Source organism: Protopterus annectens, chromosome 16.part0 (genome assembly GCF_019279795.1).
Source record: "Protopterus annectens isolate FY-2018-M chromosome 16.part0, PAN1.0, whole genome shotgun sequence".
Classification (NCBI taxonomy): Eukaryota; Metazoa; Chordata; order Ceratodontiformes; family Protopteridae; genus Protopterus; species Protopterus annectens.
The window spans coordinates 410,976,563-410,995,583 of NC_056750.1; the positions used below are offsets into that span (position 1 = coordinate 410,976,563).

Below are 19,021 nucleotides of genomic sequence, written 5' to 3' on the forward strand. Positions count from 1 at the left end.
CAATTACCCCAAGCTTCCAATCTTCCACACACAGTGGATCTACTCGCACAAGATCAGGGGTGTTCGATACACCCTGACACCAGTAAACTTCATTCAACTGCCTGGATGATAGGGTCTTCATTTCCTTTAGGCACCAGTTTACTAGAAAATCATATATTAGCGAATGGCATAGGTTTTCAGGTTGGAAAATGCATTATTATTCCCTTTCGCAAAATGGAATTCCCTGCAAATTACAGTATTGACAGCAGCCCATTAGTTCCAACCCAGTGGTGTGAGACATGAAAACGTAGGTTGGTAGCAATCTGAACTTTGACCACCAATTTCCACAGTGGTAAGGGAAGCCATCTACATAGTGCACCTCATAAGCAAGTGCACCTCTTAAGCAAGGGCATAGCTTCCGGGTCAAGGGATGTTGTAACTCCTGTACTCAACCTCATCAGACCATGAATAGAGTATAATGCACCCTTTTGCATGTACCTCACCAGACACCTGCAGCAGCTGGAGAGACGTCAAGAGATCTCTCACTAAGAAAATACATAGAGTCCAAACAATAACCTATGTGGACAGGCTGAAAGCCCTGTCTCTTTACTCTGTATTTTATAGGCTGCTTAGAGGTGACCTGTGCACAGCCTATAGGGTAATCTTCAGCCCTGCCCTAGTGGAAATGCTGCACATCCAGAAGTCAGATGGCACAAGAATCACTCACTCTAGGAGTCTCAGCCTAGCTTTTGACATTAATAGAATATGCTGGAGAGAGAGAGATGTCTCCCAGAGACTGCCACTTCTATGGAATAGACATCTTATTCACGTAAAACAGAGCTCCTCACTGACCCTATTCAAACACAACCTAGATAATTGGATGAGACTAGAAATTCACCCCAGGATGGTACCCATATCCCTCATGGACAGGGAGTCACTGGTGTGGATGCCAGATCCACGCTGATCATAAATTCTGCGATCTACCCCAAGAGAACAAGTAGGGATACTTGGGATTAACATGGCTAGGCTTGTAAAGGCTCTCTGGCTGCTAATTTAGTAACCTCCTATGAATGTTTAAGTTGGTGCCAGCAACTTAAACAGCACCTGTTTGGGCTAGCTGTTATCTGATTTTACAATATTTGTGCAGGTTACTGCCCTGTGGCCTTTCATACTCCTCCATCAAGGTTCATTTATTTTCCATTCTAGCATGTCTACCCAGGGACCAGTCTCTTTCAATGGATTCTCATGTCAAAATGCTTTGAAAGGGTTTTTCCATAAGAGGCCTCCAAGAAAACTGGTAGCCCCTCCTTGAAATATTTTGTGTTAGAGGAGCTAACATTTGCTGCATTTGAACCAGCTAACCTTGTTGACTCAATGTCCTTAACATGGAAAACAGTTGTACTGATTGCTCTGACCTCTGCAAGAAGAGCATCTCAGTTGCATGCTGTTATGGTGAGTCAGCTGTGTCTCATTTTCCACATACATGGGGTTTCTTTGAGAACTTGTCCTTCTTATATGCTTTAAAGTGGTATCCAAGTTTACTTTAAGCCATGCTGTCCATCTCCCCGTTTTCTTTCCTGAACCTAAAAATGATGGAGAAAGGATGCTCTTTACCTTGGTTGCCTAAAGACATCTCTGGTATTGTCTTAACAGAACAAAATTTTTCAGATTTTCAGAGTAATTATTCATTTATTGTGAAGTTAAGAAGGGACAATCTTTGTCTAAACAGACCTTTTCCAAGTGGTTGTCTAAGCCTATTACTTTTTGTTATACTCGCCACAAGAAAACTATTCAGGTAGAGTAGAGGGTCCACTCTACCAGGGCCTTGGTTTCATCTGTGGCTTTTTGGAAAGGTTTAAATTCTAGAATTATTTTAGAAGCAGCAACTTGGTCCTCTGTACACTCACACTTACAAGGCATTGCAAGCTTGATTCATTTAAGCTAGGCAATCTGTTAGTATAGCTAAGGCTATTGCAGCAGTGATGGACATGATGAACAGAGTACAGATGTGTAAGTAAAGTTACCATAATAGTACATGCTCGAATGATCACTGCTGCATTAGTCACTCCCTCCATCTCTCTCTCTTTTTTTTTTTTTTGTATTATTTATGCCACTGTGTGAACACTATTTTGTTGTTCCTAGCATTGTCCTTTCAGGGCTCTGCATCCCTTTGGCTGTTGGCATGAAAGCTCTGAAGGATTTGGCACTCACCTGCCACGTCAGCTTAAACTAACTGACTAGGCACTTGGAAGGCACTCTGGAGCTTTGGAAGTTGACCAGTTGTTTTATCCTTGGCAGGCTATAACCCATAAAGCTTAGGCTATTACAACAGTTATTCAAACATCTACTGTTATGGTACGTTTACTTGTACAACTGTGCTTTCCTTGCATCATTTGTAGATTAAAAAAATAGATAAGGGAAGCCACTAACATATTGTGCAGAGTGGGCGGCCACAGTGGTGCAGCAGTTAGCATTGCCGCCTCACAGCAAGAGGTTCTCCGGTTCGATTCTCAGCTGGGGTGCCTTCTGTGCGGAGTCTGCATGTCCTCCCTGTGGTCGTGTGGGTTTCCTCCGGGTGCTCCGGTTTCCTCCCACATCCCAAAGACTTGCTGTAGGTGGATTGGACACTCTAAATTGGCCCTAGGCATGAGTGCGTGCGTGTGTGCGCCTTCTGTGGAAGGTTGGGCGCTGGGCTGGCAACTCGACACCGTAAAAAAACTCCACTGCCAATCATGAGCAGATAGATGATCTGCTGTGGCGACCCCTAACCGGGCAAAACCGAAAGAAGAAGACTAACATATTGTACAGAGGAAAGGGCCCATTTTCTCAGGAGTCCTTAAAGAGAAAAGTTTCTGCATATCAGCAGTTGAGATGATTTTAATAAACTGGCTTGTAGAATTGCGTGTATGGGATACGAATGAGCTGAGAATATCATGTAGTGTGTGTGTGTGTGTGTGTGTGTGTGTGTGTGTGTGTGTGTGTGTGTGTGTGTGTGTGTGTGTGTGTGTGTGTATATGTGTATATATATATATGTATGTGTGTGTGTATATATATATATATATATATATATATGTGTGTATATATATATATATGTATATATATATATATATATATATATATATATATATATATATATATAGAGAGTCATGTGTATACTTGAGCAGACAGTTATTAGCAACAGCATGCATTTACATCAAATTGTACAGAAAAGCTAATTCACATATAAAATGGCATACAGAGTGACAGAGTTCAGCTCCAGTATAAGAACACAGGGTGGGGGTAGGGGTGGTAGAGACTGGGGTATATTTGAAAGAGTGGGTACCTCTCCAAAGTTTAACAAAAGGAGTTCTAATTTAAAGGATATTTTAAAACCAAGTAGTTTGGTTAGCAAAGTAATGAAAACAAAAAAGGGCACCTATAAATGTTATTTTTGCAGAATATTTTGTGGTCTGCTAGGTTATTTTAACTGTTGCACTATATTGTTTACATGACGGCAAGTATGGTGTGAATCATTTTGTCAAGAAAATGAAAAGAAAACTGAAAAATAAGATATATGAGCATATATGTACCTTAAGACAGCATGACTATTTTTAATGCTTTATATGGACACACAGTCGTGGTATTGTATGAGGAAGTTAGGAGTGACAGAGAAGTATGCAAAAGTGATACGGGATATGTTTGAGGGCAGTGTGACAATAATCACGTCTGTGGTAGGAGTGACAGATGTGTTCAAGGTGGAGGTGGGATTACATCAAGGATCAGCTCTGAGTCTTTTCTTATTTGCAGTGGTGATGGACAGGTTGACAGCCAGGCATCCCCATGGACTACGATGTTTGTGGATGTCATTGTGATTTGTAGTGAGAGTAAGGAACCGGTTGAGGAGACCCAGGGGAGGTGGAGATGTGCTCTAGAGAGGAGAGGAATGAAGGTCAGCAGGACTAAGAATACATGTATCTGAATGAGAGGGAGGACAGAGATGGTGAGGATGCAGGGAGTAGTTGGTGAAGGTGGTTGAGTTTAAATACTTGGCATCAACAGTTCAGAGTAATGGTGAGTGTGGGAGAGAGGTGAAGAAGAGAGTGCAGGCAGGGTGGAGAAGTGTCAGGAGTGATTTGTGACAGATGGGTACCAGTAAGAGTGAAAGGGAAGGTCTACAAGATGGTAGTGAGACAGTGGCACTGACGAAAAGACAGGAGTTGGAGGTGGCAGAGTTGAAGATGTTAAGATTTGCAATGGGTGTGACTAGTATGGTCAGGATTAGAGAAGAGTATATTAGTGGGTCAGCTCAAGTTGGATAATTTGGAGACGAAGCCAGGGAGGTGAGATTGCATTGGTTTGGACATATGCAGAGGAGGAATGCTGGGTATATTGAGAGAAGGATGCTAAGGATGGAGCTGCTAGGTAAGAGGAAAAGTGGAAGGCCTAAGATAAGTTTTATGGATGTGGTGAGAGAGGACATGCAGGTGGATGGTGTGACGGAGCAAGATACAGAGGACAGGAAGAAATGGAAACTGATTATCCGCTGTGGCAACCCCTAATGGGAGCAGCTAAAAGAAAAAGCATATAGATGGATAAAATATACTGGTTTAAAAAAATTACTTTTGTTGTATTGGAATGTGTACCCCAGAACATTTAGGAGAATGTAGGGATGATGTACTGGACTGTTGAGTATAAATGGCAACCAGAGTTCATAGGTAGGGTTTTATATGAATTAGTGTGCTAGAACAAAAAGAAACCGATGATGTGAAATTGTTCAATCTCGCGTTTGTTCTTACACATGGGTTTGGAGCCGATCCTCAGCTCTGAGTTGGCTGCATCACTAGCTCCGCATCTTCGAGAAAGCTCGAGGCACAGTAATATCCCATGATCCTCAGGTGCTAACCCTCAGATCTAGTTTGCCGCTAGCAGCAGATCGCATTGAGAGGCTCGGGCCAGTAAAATTTTTTTCTATTTTTCTTATTATATACTTCTCTTTATACAGATTTATACTCATTCTTTTTAATGTTTAATAAGTATTGTAATATAGTTGTTGTTTAGACTAGTTTAGTTAGTTTAGTTACTTTAAAATTCTTAGTGAAGGCCTTCGGGCTTTTTCTGTCAGGATTGACAGTATTTAAAAAAAAAAAAAAAAGGTTTTTTTGCCTTTAAATTTTTTTCCTTTTTCTATTCTATATATATACATATATATATATATATATATATATATATATATATATATATATATATATATATATATATATATATATATGCATATCATAGTGTGCTGTGTGTGTTTTACATTTTATATATATATTACATTTAAATTGTATTATATAGGGATTTTTTTTTCTTAAGTGTGCTGTGCTTTTTTCTTGGATTTTTCCCTTTGTTTAAAAATGTCAGAAAAGACCAAATCTGGTTTCAAAAGGTGTCAGTGCAGACAGAATATGTCCATTACTGACAACCACTCATCCTGCGTCTACTGTCTTGGCCCTCTCCACTTGCAGGAAGACTGTTCCATTTGTCATTCCTTTAGTGGGAGGGTCATGCTGGAAAGACGCAGGAAGTTGGTTGACAGAGGGTTGCTTAAACCCGAGTTTCAGGAGGCCCTGGACAAGGCTGTCGAAGTCTTCAAGAGTGTTGGAGCCCAAGTCATCGGCTCCGAGCACCTCTTTTCAGATTCGGACACCAGCTGCTATGACTTCGGTGCCGGGTGTCGAGAGTTTATCTCTGCACGAGGCTCAGGTCTTGGAGCCGGTATCAGAGGTACCACCGTCTGCTATCCTTCGCTCTGTGATGGCTTCGATCCCTTCGACCCGTTCTTTGAGGCCCCTTTCCGACTCCGATGTGGACCGAGTGGTACAGAAGCTTATGGAGAACTTGGCTTTGTCCAAATTAATCGAGGTTTCGTCCCAGCTGGTTTCGAAACTCGAAGCTATTCCAGTTCCCTCAACACTTCCTCCTCTGAGACCCATCGAGTCATCGGAGTTAGGAGTCGAACTGATGATTGTAGAGCCCTCTGTGCCAAAGCCTCCAGTAGTGCTATCGGCTCCGTTGACCTCGACTCCTTCAGAACCAGCCGGAGAGTCTCGGAGCCGAAGATCTTTCCTGGGTTCCGGGGGGGATAGTCGAACCGAGATATCGGTTCCGACTCTTCCCCTCGGTGCCTCTGCTCAGATCAGTTCGGATCTGCCCTCAGTGTCGGAGCCCGTGGTTCCGATTCCGGAGAAACGACCTCCTTCTTTGGATCGGGTCGGATCTTCTGGTCGGGGCACCAGTGCCTTTGACATCATGAGGAAGGTCTTGTCTTATCAGACACATACTTCATCAGTATCTTCGTCCCCTTCCCCAAAAGGTCCGCATTCTGCTTCTGTGCCTTCGGTTCCTACCAAGCGTCGAGACCCAATGCCTCGAAGTCCCCACAGGGCGACTCTGGTTCCTCAGATTCATCCCCAGAAGCTCCCGCTGAGGATGTTCCGAGGAAACTACTGTGCAAGAGGAGGCACATAGATTCCCCTCAGGAATCTCTCACATCTGATACCGATTTAGATGAAACAGAAGGGTCCCCATGGTCCACCTCTGAGGATGTCTTGTTTGCAGACATTTTGGAAATCCTGAAACAAAGGGGGGACTGGCAAACCCTTACCCCTTCTGTGGATGAATCTGTCTTACTGAAGGCATTTGGGACTCAACCTTCTACCTCCTGGGTGACTCCACCCTTTGACGATCTCATGGATCTAATAGCTTGGAGGAGGGCTTGGGAAACACCTGATACAGTGGAACCAGTCCCTCGTAAACCAAATAAATACATGACGGCCCCCCAGGATAAATCTTATCTTACAAAAGGAGTTCCCGTAGATACTATGGTGGTGGCGGCAGCCACTAAGAAAGAGATGTCTGAATCATCTTCCTCTGTCCATCCTCCTAATAAGGATTCTAGGACAATGGACAGATATGGGAAGCGCATATTTAGTTCGGCGACTTTTTCCATCCGATCGCTCAACTACCTTGTGCATTTCACGCGTTTACAGAGAGATCTCATTAAGGAAATGGGAGACTCACAAGGGACACACAGATGCTGCTGTTGCCGAGAAAGTGACAGCGCAACTTAACACCCTAAATTCCATAGTCAACTCGTCCATGAGGCTGATTTCATACGCAGCCGAAGGGTCGAGTAGAGCGGCAGCTTCAGCGATCGCCCTGAGAAGGCAATCCTGGTTGCGCTTATGCTCCTTTGCGGAAGCCTTTAAGTCTTCCTTTGCCAACGCCCCCTTTGATGGTGCCTCCTTGTTTGGGCCCAAAGTAAAGGAGACTCCCACGAGGTGTGAACAAGAAGGGAAGACCCTGTCTGCCGTAGGGGTCCGTTTTTCCGTCCCATCTAGACCCTACCCTAAAGGGCAACGAGGAGGAAAAATGTGGTTCCGAAAGACTCTGGGATCTTTTCAGCACACCCAAAGTGACGCCCCCTCCAGAGGCAGAGGAGGGGGAAGAAATGGAAGACGCCGCCCAGCCAGCAGAGGGGGTCCGCAAAATCAGGGCGACAGAGAGACTTTCTCTGGAAAGCCCTTCCAGCACTCCTGAGTGCAGGCCCGGCTGTCCTACTCTGGAGGCAGTTGGGGGTCGCTTGGCTTTATACCCAGAGGCCTGGCTAAATCTTACATCAGATTCCTGGGTAAAAAGCATAGTTACCAGTGGCTACAACATTCCCTTCATAAAAATGCCACCCAACTCCAAAAAACTCCCAGACATTCCACCCAGTCTGCGAGACCAGGCAACCATAGAGATAGGAAGGTTGCTCAAAAACAGAGTCATCCAACCAGTCCCGGTGGACCAAATAGGATCCGGAACTTACTCAAGGTTCTTTTTAGTTCCAAAGAAAACCGGGGACTGGAGGCCAATTTTAGACCTCAGCAAGTTAAATACCTTTGTGAAAAAGGAAAAGTTCCGGATGGTCTTGCTTCAGTCAATCCTCCCTTTTCTGCAGAAGGGTGACTGGATGTGCTCTATAGATCTCAAAGACGCATACTACCATATCAAGATGGCCAGGGCATCCAAAGATCACCTGCGCTTCCAGCTGGGAGCCAGTCATTTTCAGTTTTGCGCTCTGCCCTTTGGTTTCACATCAGCCCCCAGGGTGTTCACCAAATGCATGGCAGTAGTAGCGTCTCACTTGAGATGAAAGGGATTCCGGGTGTTTCCTTATCTAGACGACTGGCTCCTATCCGCCACCACCAAGTATCGTCTTCTACAAACCAGGGATTACACCATCAGTCTTTGCTCTTCACTAGGCATGACGGTGAATTTTGGAAAATCTGTCTTATCGCCGTCACAGCGTATCTTATTTATAGGAGCACAGCTAGACACTTCCCTGGCTCAAGTTACTCTCCCCCCACCAAGAGTATCAGACCTCAGGCAGCAAATTTCGCTCCTTCACAGCAAGAGAGTCCCTGCACGACAAATATTAAGAGTGCTAGGCTTGTTGGCAGCCTCCCTTATTGTAGTTCCTTTAGGCAGGATGCACATGAGGATTCTTCAATGGATGCTATTCGCCCAGTGGTCGTATCTACAACTTCCACTGTCTCACAAAATCTTGATCACGAATTCTTGCAAGAAGGATCTCTTGTGGTGGGTACACAGTCAAGAGCTAACACTAGGATGACCGTTTGTATTTCCCAGTCCGGTAGCAACTCTAACCACGGATGCTACCCTGATAGGGTGGGGGGATTCTTTCAGGGACAAACAGTCCAAGGTCAATGGTCCAACTTGGAGTACAATCTGCACATCAATGTTCTAGAGCTGAGGGCAGTGTTTCTAGCGTTGCAACACTTTCACAAGTCCTTACCTCAGGGAACAGTGACAGTTTAGACAGACAACATGTCAGTGGTCTGGTACATAAACAAGCAAGGGGGAACCAGATCTTACCCGTTATGCAGAGAGGCCTTCAGAATTTGGCAATGGGCAAAGTCCACTGGACGCTTTCTGATAGCAACGCACATCCCGGGGACTTCCAACGTAATCGCAGACAGGCTGAGCAGAGCCATCCTGTTCCCTCACGAGTGGTCCCTCAAACCTCAAGTGGCGGAAGAGATCTTCCGCAGATGGGGCCAGCCTTGCTGCGACCTGTTTGCATCCCCATTGAATGCCAAATGCAGAAGCTACTTTGCCCTGTTACCCCCTCCAGGGGGTGTCCCCAGGGATGCACTGGTATACGATTGGCCCCTGGGTCTCCTGTATGCCTTTCCTCCTGTTCCACTAATTCCCAGGTTTTTGCAGAAAGCCAAACATCTAGACAGGATCATAATACTAATAGCCCCATTCTGGCCTCGACAAATCTGGTTTCCCTTCCTTCAATCTCATCAAGTGGAGGAACCATGGATGCTGGACCCGGAGCCAGACCTGTTGACACATTCGTCGGGAGTTCCTCACACCTTTCTCAAGTCCCTCAAACTGACAGCTTGGCTGCTCCGCTTCCCATTTTAGCCAGGTCGGAGTTACTATCCCCTGCAGTACAGCAAATTATTGTATCTTCTCACAAACCATCTACAAGGAAATTGTACAACAGCAAATGGAACTGTTTTGCGCACTGGGCCTCCAAACAAGGTATAGATCCATTCGGGGCTCCAGTACACAAGATAATAGATTTTCTTACCACACTTTTTCAAGAAGGAGCATCAACATCCAGTATAAGGATTCAACTGGCGGCTATATCCAATTTTCATATTGGCCATGAAGATGGTTCTCTTATGTCCCACAGACTTTGTAAAGCCTTCATGAAAGGTACCTTTCACCTCCGTCCCCCCTTTTGTAATCCAATAGCACTTTGGAATCTTAATCTCATGCTGTCACAACTCAAGTTGCCCCCTTTTGAACCAGCAGCCACAACTTCGTTAAAATTCCTGTCGTGGAAAACACTTTTTCTGGTTGCCATCACTTCCACCAGGAGAGTTTCAGAGCTACAGGCTCTATCTATCCGACCCCCGTTCATGATTTTCAGCCAGATAGAGTAACCTTGCGCACCAATCCATCCTTCCTTCCGAAGGTTTGTTCGATTCCAATAAGTTAGAATACACATTGCACAAGTTGGACGTTCACAGGCAACTAAGATTTTACTTACATAGGACAAAAGAGTACAGAAAGTCAGATCAACTATTTGTCTCATATGCTGACCAAAGGAAAGGACAGGCAGTAACGAAGGTTACCTTATCCAAATGGCTCTCAGATTGCATAAATTTTGTATATGGTGAATTCAGCAACTCCCTTTCTAACCCAGAGCTCATTCTACAAGGGCGATCGCCGACTCTTCAGCCCATACCACTTGTTTGCCTTTAGATACCATTTGTGCAGTGGCAACTTGGGCAAAACCACATACTTTTATCGCCCACTATAAGCTAGACAAAAGCTCCAGGGACAGGGCGACGTTTGGTTCCACTGTACTCAGGAATGTTCTCCCTTGAGCCACCCGGGGAAAAGGAGCTAGGGACGCTACCCGTGTGTAAGAACAAACGGCGAGATTGAACAATTTCACATTAAGAAGTTATGTCTTACCATAACGTTCCATGTGAATTGTTCATCTCGCCTTTGTTCTTACATTCCCCCCCTCCATCCCCCGTCCTGCGGTCTGGGAGAACGGTTTCAACTGAATTCCTTTTCAGCCTTTTCTAGATATGGTTAGCATATTATTGTACAGTAGTAATGGCATCTTTTCTCCTCTATTTGACAGTAGGGTTCCAGACACTGTGTAGTATCTGTTTATAAGTGTTCTAGACACAGTTCTAAAAGGGATTCTTCTGGTATAGCAAACTAGATCTGAGGGTTAGCACCTGAGGATCATGGGATATTACTGTGCCTCGGGCTTTCTCGAAGATGCGGAGCTAGTGATGTGGCCGTCTCGGAGCCGAGGATCAGCTCCGAACCAGTCTGTAAGAACAAAGGCGAGATGAACAATTCACATGGAACGTTATGGTAAGACATAACTTCTTATTTTACATTACAAGTCAGTCTTCCAATTTTAACAAGGGAGTTATGATTTGAAGGTTATTTTTGAAACCAAGTTGTTTAGTGAACAAAGTAATGAGTAAAAAGGGCACTAATGTCATTCTTGCAGTAGGTCTTAACGGTCTGTCAGCTTAGTTTAACAAAATATATTGTATACATGCCAAGTATAATATGAATCATTTTGTTAGGAAAATGAAAGGGAAACTGAAAATTAAGATGTACAAGCATATATGTACCATAAAGACAGAATGACTACTTTAATGCTTTATATAAATACACAGAAAATGCGCTAGTTTAATAAAATGACTTTTGCTGTATTGGATCGTGTGCTGTGTAACATTTAGGGGACAGTGAGGATGGTGTACTCAACTATTGAGTGTAAATGGCAAACATTTTATATGAATTAGTGTGTGAATTTTAAATGTTTGAAAAAAGAAGCAGATATGTTTTAAGTTACAAGTAATGTGATTTGAATAATACCATTCCATGACTTTTTGTGCTTAGGACTGAGTCAGCCTCATAGATAGGTGTACTGTATCTTAACAGATTTTGATAATACATAATCAGAAATATGCATTTATTTCTGTTGAAATAATTACCATTTAACTGACCTACATTCTAAATTCTGTGAGGTCTGATGGGCGTGACTTGGCCTCAGAGCTGTTTAATTATATTTGAATGCGGCCATTCCAAAAGTCACCCCATCCCATGTGTGCAAAGGATGAAGTCACTCACTTGTAATTCTGAGTCCTGGAACTTAATTCTTGGACTGACGCTAGAATAAATGGTCAGGGCCCTTTTACCCGATAGCTTTATAAATAGTTTTTGACCTGATCCTGCAAATGTTTGTTTTTCTTGTGAGTATTAAGGAAGATAATTTTCTTGTAATGTTAACTGCTGTAACATTTGTACTAGTGAATTTCAGTATAGAACTGAATGCATAGATAGGAACACATCATGGCTAACTGGCTGGCTAAGATCTCTGCCTTGAAAGCTTCAAGATCTAAGGATCATTCCTGACCAGTCACTGTGTGGAGTTTGCATGTTCTTTGTGTGTCTGTGTTTTTCTATCATCCTAGAAACATGCCTGTTGATTGGCTATACTAAAATGATTGCCTTTACCTTTGTATTAGGGGCCTGGGTGAAGGTTGAAAAGTTATCAATTGAATAAATTAAATTAAATCACTGCGCTAAAAGTACATGCAATGTTGAAAATAGTAAAGTGTTGATTGGTGTGTCCTTCTAATGCAGCAATATTCTTTATTTCTTAGACTATTAAAACAAATCTGACAAGAGAGGGTTTATTCATGAAAGACAGCATCTCCATTTTGATGAACCAGCTGAAAAAATACGAGAACTACTCTGACATTATGTTAGGAATCAAGAAAGAAGTGTCTAAACTTGGCCTGCAGCTGTTACAGAAGGATGCTGCCGTTCCAGAAAATAAAGCCCAGGTAATTTTTTTCACTTTCTTTAAAATTGCACTGGAGAGATGTAATCAGAGGGTTTCTGCTCTTAGTACATTTAAAAAATGTATGTGAATGCTTATAAATGATGCTTTTATTTTTGTTCAATTTAATTTAAAATTGAATCAACAAATGTGTGTTCCCCCGTCCTTTTTCTCCATCTTGCCAAACATTAGCTGTCTTCTTGCTGGTCGCGTGCATTCATTTCTTCTTTGTGAGAGTCTGTCTTAAAAGTTCATCATCCAGTCAACAATTAAGGAATTTTGCCAAGCTGTAACTCCAATTCTCTCACAATAACCTGATGTGCATGTTCCCACTATCTCTGACCTCCTCTAAAATGAGGTTGTGCATAGTTTGCTGCATTTATCAGAATTTAGCTGCACTTCACTTAAAGATGCACACATGAAGCAAACAGCACATTGCCAGTCATACTACCTGCAGTGATGCTGTATTCTGATGCTTGTCAGCATTGCACTAGAAAGAGTGAGTTGGGCACTCCAGTCTATTCCTTTAAAAGCAAGACTGAACTCTATTATCCTTTTACTTTTGAAGAGTAATTACCATTTATTTCTCTTAAAACTGCGATGCTGCATATTATATTATTGTCATACAGAGCAGGTTTTAGCAGTTCTGGCAAGTCCCTTTGGTAAACTTCCATTCTTCACAACATCCATCTGAAATTACAAAGGAGATGCTGTCAGGCATCCTAATATGATGCCACTATTTCCTTCCTGTCTAGTTCTTCTGTTTCAGCAAGGTTATTTTTGTTCCTCCATTTATTTATTCAAACTGTAAGGTATTCACACAATTTATTGCAGTCTCCCAAAAGATGTACTGCTCCTATCTGCCAATGTCATAAGTGACTTTGTCTTGGAATAGCTACTGGTAGTCGCTGTTAAAGCTAACGTTCTTGTTTTTCTGGTAATTGTCAAACTCAATTACACATTTTCATTGCCAGTGGGCTTTGGAAATCAGTTTCTTTTGTACTGCTAATTATGATTTTTTTTTGCATTAAAGGGCTTGGTTTAATGGGAAGAATATTTTTGCACATACACTTATTTTAACATATATGTGTATATGTAGTAAGTTTAGTGCAATCCTCATGCATGGTATATGGTTGTCATATGTGAGATTTTTTGGTAATGTCCATGGGTTATCATTTTCCAAACCTTTAGCAGTTCTGCATATTTTGCTGTGTGTTTATTTTTTGGTCTGGCCTCTGTAAATTTAACAGCTTTTACTTGAGTATTTGTTTTACCAACTGTACTGCTAATCTTTTGGATACGTTTTCCTGTTTTACTTTTATCCTTTACTTCAGCTGAACAGAGTGGATATGCATAATCATGGTAATATTACTTTTACTCAGTTCTTGAGTATTTTTTTTTTCTGAGTGCAGTGGATTGTTCTGCTTTCATTCCAAGACACTGATGTTCTTCAGCTAAGCACAATTGCCATTAATGTTGGCTTTAGTTGCTGCCATCTTTTGGAAACGTTTGTAGTAGTTGTGGCTCGTTGTTGTTTCTCCTGTGCCTAAAATTCAAAATAATTAGCCTAATAAGCTGGCCTTTGTTCATAGGCAGTCTTGCCCTCCTCCTAAGGGTAAAAAGGGGGGGGGGGTAAAAGGGCTCCTCCTGCTAAACCTACCCAGACTACTGTGATGCAGAAATCTCCCTTTCCTGGCAAACCAGGTGCTGCTTGACTGACCTGTTCTTCTCAGCCACATTCCTCTTTCCGTTCATCTTTCCCTATCCATTCCAGTTTGTTTAAAGATTACCCAGGATTCCTGGGTTCTGTCCATTATTCACATAGGGTATTACATGGTGTGGAAATCTCTTCCCCCTTTCATGGGCATTCCTCAGCCCCCTAAGGAACAGTTTGCATTGTTTCCAAGGTTTCTTTAGGTCCTTTTGACTCTGGGAACTATTTGGGAAGTTCAGTTTCTCAAAGGGAAAAGGTTTTAATCCAGACTGTTATTGGTACCCAGGAAAGAGGGCACTTTTGAGACCCATTCTGGGCCTCTCTCATTTAAACACCTTTCTGAACGTCCCTTGTTTCTGATGTTGACCCTTAAGAATTTGTGCCCTCTGCTGCTTCTGTGATGACCCCCCCCCCCACTGGACCAGTAATCTGGGAGCCTTAATCCTCACCAGTGGTGCCAGTGGGAGATGTAGACTTGGATGTTAACATGTACACTCACAATATTTCCAGATGCAGCTCTTTGCATTAAGTGCAATTTCCCTCAAGGGCACACAGAGACCACAGTTAGTCTGTGGCTGGTTTCTCCCTCTTTCTCCAGCCCCCCCCCAGTAAGACTCCCCACTGGCACAGCTATAGAGTTGAGTCCTTAGCCAGGGTTCCAAGCTCATTGTCTCTGTCCAACCAGTGCTTCATATCCCTTCCCAAGTAGCTGACGCACACACTCTTGCACACACACACACACACACACACACACACACACACACACACACACACACACACACACACACACACACACACACACACACACACCTGCCTACCTGGGAAAGGCTGGCACAGGTTTACTAGCTATGTCCTTTTCTGCCCAGACTATAAGGTAGTTATCACTGCCACCAGAACCCCTTATCAGCTACTTTAAGGCCCGTAACAAAGGGTGTCCAATCTTACTGTGAAATACTAATACAAGTGGTAGTTTGACTAAGAACAAGGCTTTAAGGAGAGGCCCACACAGTGTCACCAAATAAATATGAGAGTACTCTCAAAACTTAAATATCTGTACACAGATCAACCACAATGAAAGGTTTAAATATATTTAATGATAACTAATAAAAGAACACAGTGACATCAGAGTTGAAAACCACAGGAATATTTAAAACAACATTGCAGGACAGTCTCAAATAAAGAAAAACATCTAAACTAAGCTTTGCTATATTCCTGACTGCATCTAAGAGAATTACTGTACCCTAGAAACTTACTTCATTAGAGCAAGGCAGATGTGATGAATGGATCTTTACTTGTCAGGCCAAAGACAGAATGTAGAATGCTCTGTCTCACTAAGAGACTTCTCAAATATTAATGCTGGGATAGCTTGCAGAATTACATTACTTCTTGTCATTTGACTCTAGTTCCCAGGCAAAACCCCACTGCTGGACGCTGGCAGTAATTAGCATCTACTTGTGAAAATACATAGACCTTAGATCTTTGGCAGATGCTAGAAGTCATAAAACAGTTGCATTCCTTCATGCTTTCAAGACCAATAATTCACCCACAAAGACAATACAGAAAGCTTCTCAGTGCAGACTGTATCCAGCCGCATTGAAAACTGAAAGATTTTGAGTAGCCTGTAAAGTAATCCACTTTCAGCTATTTCCCTAAATTTTGCTGGACTGAAGTTTAACCTCAAGTATTCTACTTTCCACTGTACATTTAGACAGTTACAATAGTGCATGTATATTTCTGCTTTCTTCCAGCAGGGCACACTGTGGTTACGTTTCAAACACAAACAATTCATAAAATACCTTTCCAACACACATCTGTACAAACCAGTTTGATATACACCTGCCATACCGTTCTAATACGGTTGTAACACAAGCATTTTACATAAATCATTTCGATATTCACAAATGACATACTTGTTTTCAAAATTCCAGTTAGCTGTGCTGGCAGTTTCTCCTTTCGTGACAGCTTCCTCAGGCTTTTCTAGTGTCTCTGATGCTTATCTTCACATTCCTATTCATCCTCTTTCCAGGAAGTTTTTACTTTTTTCTGTTGCTTCCTGGCATTTTCAGTTCTCTGCTTTGCCCTTTAGCCTTTCTACTTCCCCAGGGTTATTCACCAAATGCCTCACTTTTGTGATTGCTTTTTGCACGCTAAGGGGGATACATATCTTTCCATACTTAGACGACGACCTGCTTCAGGCCTCCTCTCCAGAGATGCATCTTCATTTTGACATTTCCCTTTTTCAAAGCCTGGGGTTCAGCATAATTTCCATAAGTGTTTTCTGACTACTTCACAGGATCATGTTTTTCTGGGGTGCAGGATCCAGACTATTCCAATGCTGGCATCCCTGCCTCCTCCCAAGGGCTCAACTCATTTCTTTCAGTCCCTTCTTCCTCTAGCCTTAATCACAAGAAGGGAGTTTTTGAGAGCTCCAGGTTTTATGGCCTCCAGTATTCCTATGCTCCCTTTTGCGAAACTCCACATGAGAAAACTTCAGTGGTTTCTAAAGTCAGTTTGGATTCAGCATTCTCTTCCCCTGGACTTCTTAATTCCTCTTCTTCCATGATTCAAGATGGAATTTCAGTGGTGGATTCAGCAGTTGACTCTCGATCCAGGGCTCCCTTTTCAATCTCCTCTTCCCTCTCCAGAGTTGTTTACAAACACTTCATGGGGAGCATCTTTGGCTCTCTAAATGTGTATGGTCCTTGGTCACCTCAGCAAAGGAAAGACCACATCAGAGAGAAAGAAATGAGACCTCTTCTGGCTCTTCAAACTTTTCACCCTTTATTCGTGCCAGGGCCTCTCAAGGTGTTTTACAGATACCATAGTGATGTGGTATGTTAAAAAGCAAGGGGGGATGACATCTTACCTCTTTGCCAGTTGGCTGTTCTTGTGTGGGAACTAGCTGTCCAGTATCGTGCGACTCTTCAGGCAGTTAATATTCCCTCGGGTCAGAACACTGTGTCAGACTCTCTGAGCAGGTCCTTAACACAATCCCAGGAGAGGACACTTGACAGGGATATGTTTCTGGACATGTCCACCAGTGGGGTACTCAAGTAGATCTTTTGGCATCCCCTCTGAACAGAACTTCCACTTTTTTGTGCCAGAATCCCTGGTCTGGAAGGTGCACACCCTCTTTTTTTTCCTGGAAGGGGATGATGTTCTTCGTGTTTCACTGTTGTAGTCATCACCTGTGGGTTATCCCTGCTGTGGTAGCCCTCGGCTGGCCCGAATACCAGAGTCAGTGTTTTTCTGCATTGGCTGCTGTCGCTTGTTGTCTTGTCAGGTCACCAGTGCTATAAAGGAAGGCAGCTGACGCCATTATATCAGTCTTTCTTGCCATGGAGCCTGTAGCAGAAGCTGTTCGCAAGTGTGCCAGTCGGTCATTACCTGAGTTTGAATTACAGCTGAAAATGTCTAAAGCTAAGTACCCCATTGGAGATCCTTTTTTCTTGCACTAACAGATGTCCGAAAAAGTTAACGATTGGCTTGCCTGTGGAAAGCAAATACCACACTGAAACTTCATTCATACTGTGTCACTTGTTTACGCCCAGACCACAACCCCCCCCCCCCCTTGCCGGTTCTGTGCCCTCTTTAATGTGAGAACCATTCATCATAGAACTCTTATTGTAGCCAGGTATTTTCATCTTCTGTCTTCGCATTCCGAAATGGTGTCAGTCATCCAATAATCCGTAGACATTCCGAAAAAACATAAGGATAAATATAGACAGACCACACAAGGCTAAGCTTTCCGACGACTCTACCGGTAAGCAGGTAGTCAGTTCTCCGGAATTTAGTGAGGCACCTTCGCAGTCCCTGAGGCCCAGTTTGGCACCTTCACAGGTCTCTACTGAGACCCTTTCAGAGTCCAGTATGCCGCAGGAATTTGCTTAGTCTTATAAGCCTTTGGTTGTCTCTGTCTTGGCTGGGTCTGGAGCCGCGACGCAGGCACCGGGTTCTGAAGAGGTCTTTCACACTACCGATTCTAGACAAAAAACTATGTGTTCCCTTTTGACTACCATTGCTCTCAGACTGATGGATACTCTTAGGCCCAGAGGCAAGGCCACTCCTAAGAAAACTACCTCTAGCCACCTTTTTACTTCTGCTCCACCACCCCAAGCTCAAATGCTTAAAATGGCGGAGGACCTTATCACCCTGATCAGGGGTGGTCATGCCACTTCTAAAAGGAAGAAAGACCTTTCTCCTGAAACACTGACAGAACAGGATTCTGAGGAGTCTTGATTATTCAGATTTTGAAGAGGAACAACAACTCTGACTGCTTGAGGATTCAGAGGCAGAGGAATCCATTCCTTCTGCCTCCCCTGCAGAAAATCTTCCCTTTGGGGAAGCCCTTCACACCCTCAGGGGACATTTCCACTGGGAGTCCCAAGACTTCCCTCAGTCTAAGAAAAGACTCAGTTTCTAGACCTGCCCCAGCACAAACCCTTGGCCATCCCTCCAATCTTAGAAGTGGTTGATGATGTCTTTCATGAATCCAGTTTAGCTCCTGACTCCCTCCCAACTGCTCCCAGAAAACCTGACCGGTATTACAGACCTCCCGATTCTCACAAATACCTGTACAGAAATCCTGCTAGACCCGGAGGTCATTACACAGGGACCAAAATGAGCTAAGGCTAGTTCTGCAAAGAATCCTACTCCCTCTGACAAGGACTCCAGAGCTCTGGAAAAAGTGGGGTAAAAAAGTATATACGTCTGCAACCCTAGCCATCAGAGCACTCAACTGTCAGTTCCACATGTTAAAATCTCAGCAACACACTTTGGAACTATTAAAGCAAAAGATTTCAACCTTTCCTGATTGTGCCAATTCGAAAGAGTTAGCAGATTTACTGCACTCTACTTGTCAAGTGGCTAAACACTCATTACACTGTGGATATGATGCCCTAGAA

General features: G+C 43.2%; 1 protein-coding gene across 1 annotated transcript in view; it reads left to right on the forward strand.

Annotated features, from left to right (window-relative positions):
- Positions 1–19,021, forward strand: part of OLFML2A (olfactomedin like 2A) — a 766,911-nt gene that overhangs the window by 228,879 nt on the left and 519,011 nt on the right. The window contains 2 exon segments of the mRNA XM_044058447.1: positions 7,051–7,086; positions 12,225–12,407. Coding sequence (XP_043914382.1) covers positions 7,051–7,086; positions 12,225–12,407 — 219 coding nt within the window.